Below are 1,819 nucleotides of genomic sequence, written 5' to 3'. Positions count from 1 at the left end.
TGAAATATCGCGATATTTCAGTGTATCGATATTTTCTTACACCCCTAGTTTTTTTTTAATAAATGAAATAAAACAGTTTTTTTTTGCTTCAAGATAAGTAACATGTTTTGATATCTGCTACTCTCTTCCTTCAAGGCCAATGAATTCTTAAATTCTTAACTTAATGGGGCCATGCCCCACTTGACAAGCACTGACTCTGAAGTTTGGTGAAACCAGACAGTAGAGAGACCACAGTAGAACTCAGAGGTGGGTGAGTCCACCAGTGTCTTCCCTGATGGTCCAGACCTGAACCCCATTTAACCTGAACAAATCTCCCGTTATCAATACAAGATCCTGGTTAACAGATAAAACTCTGGTCAGAAATAAATGTGACACTGCAGAAGAGACTGTGTGCTGTAGTCAAAGCTAAAGGAGGAGTGTGACTGCCATAAACAGTCACTAAATATTAGTGTGACTGTTTATGGCGGGCAATGCATGTTCCTACTACAATATGTGATTTCTGGTATAGCACACCAGTGTGATACAATGTAAATATTTTTTTAATCTGCTTCATTGTCATGGAATTTTGATTTTTTTTTCTAATCAAACTTTACAGTTTTGTCAAATTTGAATTTGTGTCTGGTCCCTCTCCTTTGGAAATTCTCAGACAAACCTCAGTCAGGAGTAATRGTGACAGAAATGACAAGAAAAACAAGAATTTGTGAAAGAAATAATTTTCATCCAATCAAAGTTTGATGATGTTTTGGAGGTTTGACCACAGAAAGTTGTCGTCACACACTAACCTTTTAATTGTCATGTCAACATTTTACAAGCTTTTCTTTTATAGTTTGAACATCAAAACATCTGCACTTTGTCAGCTCAAGTTATTCTACATGTAAAGTTTTAAATTATTACAGAGCTTTAGGGGAAAAAATGATTTACTTCAGGGAGGAGCTGTTCTGGCATCATCATATTTATTCTGTTTGTCATGGATTCCAGCACCTTTATCCTAATAAATCTATACAAAAAGATGARATCCAATTCTTAAGCCTTAATACGGTTATATTTTCATAATAACACAGATATGTTACCACGTATATCAGTCAGAAACTTACTTTATTGCTGCTAATTTACGTGACATGGAAGGATCCTCTCTAACCTGTTGGAATGAAAYAGAAATAAGTCAGGAGATTAAAAAGAACAAGGAGATATTCGACAAACTGCAGTGTTTCTGTGCCATGTAAATTATTATTTAATGTTATTACCACAGAACGAAACCGGATGGATTCAATCGGCCCTTCATTTTTGAAGAGACTCCGTAAGGTCTGTGAACAAAAAAAACAAAACAAAAAAAAAAATATTTTCAATTCACTTTGATTAACAAAAATCAGATACAAATAACCCACAAATCAATGTAAAAAAATCTGCATGACATCAATATAATCTGGACAATTCAGATCTTGGGTATAAAGATGTTAACTATAATGAAATGTGATGTGATATAGAAATATTACCTTCAAAAGGATTTCACAGGGCAAGTACACAGAAATAACTTTTATGACCTCAGGGAAGACTTTAAGTACAAAGGTATAAAAGAGGCAACGAGCACAAAGCAGAGGTAGCCACTGTCCTCGATAAGTGGGAGGTGCTTTCACACCTGGTAGTGTGAGACAGGCTGTGATGTGAGACAGATTGTGGTGTGAGACAGGCTGTTGGTGTGAGACAGGCTGTGGTGTGAGACTGTGGTGTGAGACAGGCTGTTGGTGTGAGACAGGCTGTGGTGTGAGACTGTGGTGTGAGACAGGCTGTTGGTGTGAGACAGGCTGTGGTGTGAGACAGA

General features: G+C 36.8%; 1 protein-coding gene across 1 annotated transcript in view; it reads right to left on the bottom strand.

Annotated features, from left to right (window-relative positions):
* rbm34 (RNA binding motif protein 34) overlaps positions 1 to 1,819 on the bottom strand; it is a gene marked incomplete at its 5' end in the record, with an annotated part of 17,946 nt that overhangs the window by 8,755 nt on the left and 7,372 nt on the right. The window contains 2 exon segments of the mRNA XM_014028450.1: positions 1,095 to 1,138; positions 1,245 to 1,304. Coding sequence (XP_013883904.1) covers positions 1,095 to 1,138; positions 1,245 to 1,304 — 104 coding nt within the window.

The sequence above is a fragment of the Austrofundulus limnaeus genome, unplaced genomic scaffold (assembly GCF_001266775.1).
Source record: "Austrofundulus limnaeus strain Quisiro unplaced genomic scaffold, Austrofundulus_limnaeus-1.0 Scaffold764, whole genome shotgun sequence".
NCBI classification, from domain to species: domain Eukaryota; kingdom Metazoa; phylum Chordata; class Actinopteri; order Cyprinodontiformes; family Rivulidae; genus Austrofundulus; species Austrofundulus limnaeus.
This window is presented reverse-complemented; position numbering and strand designations above follow the sequence as displayed.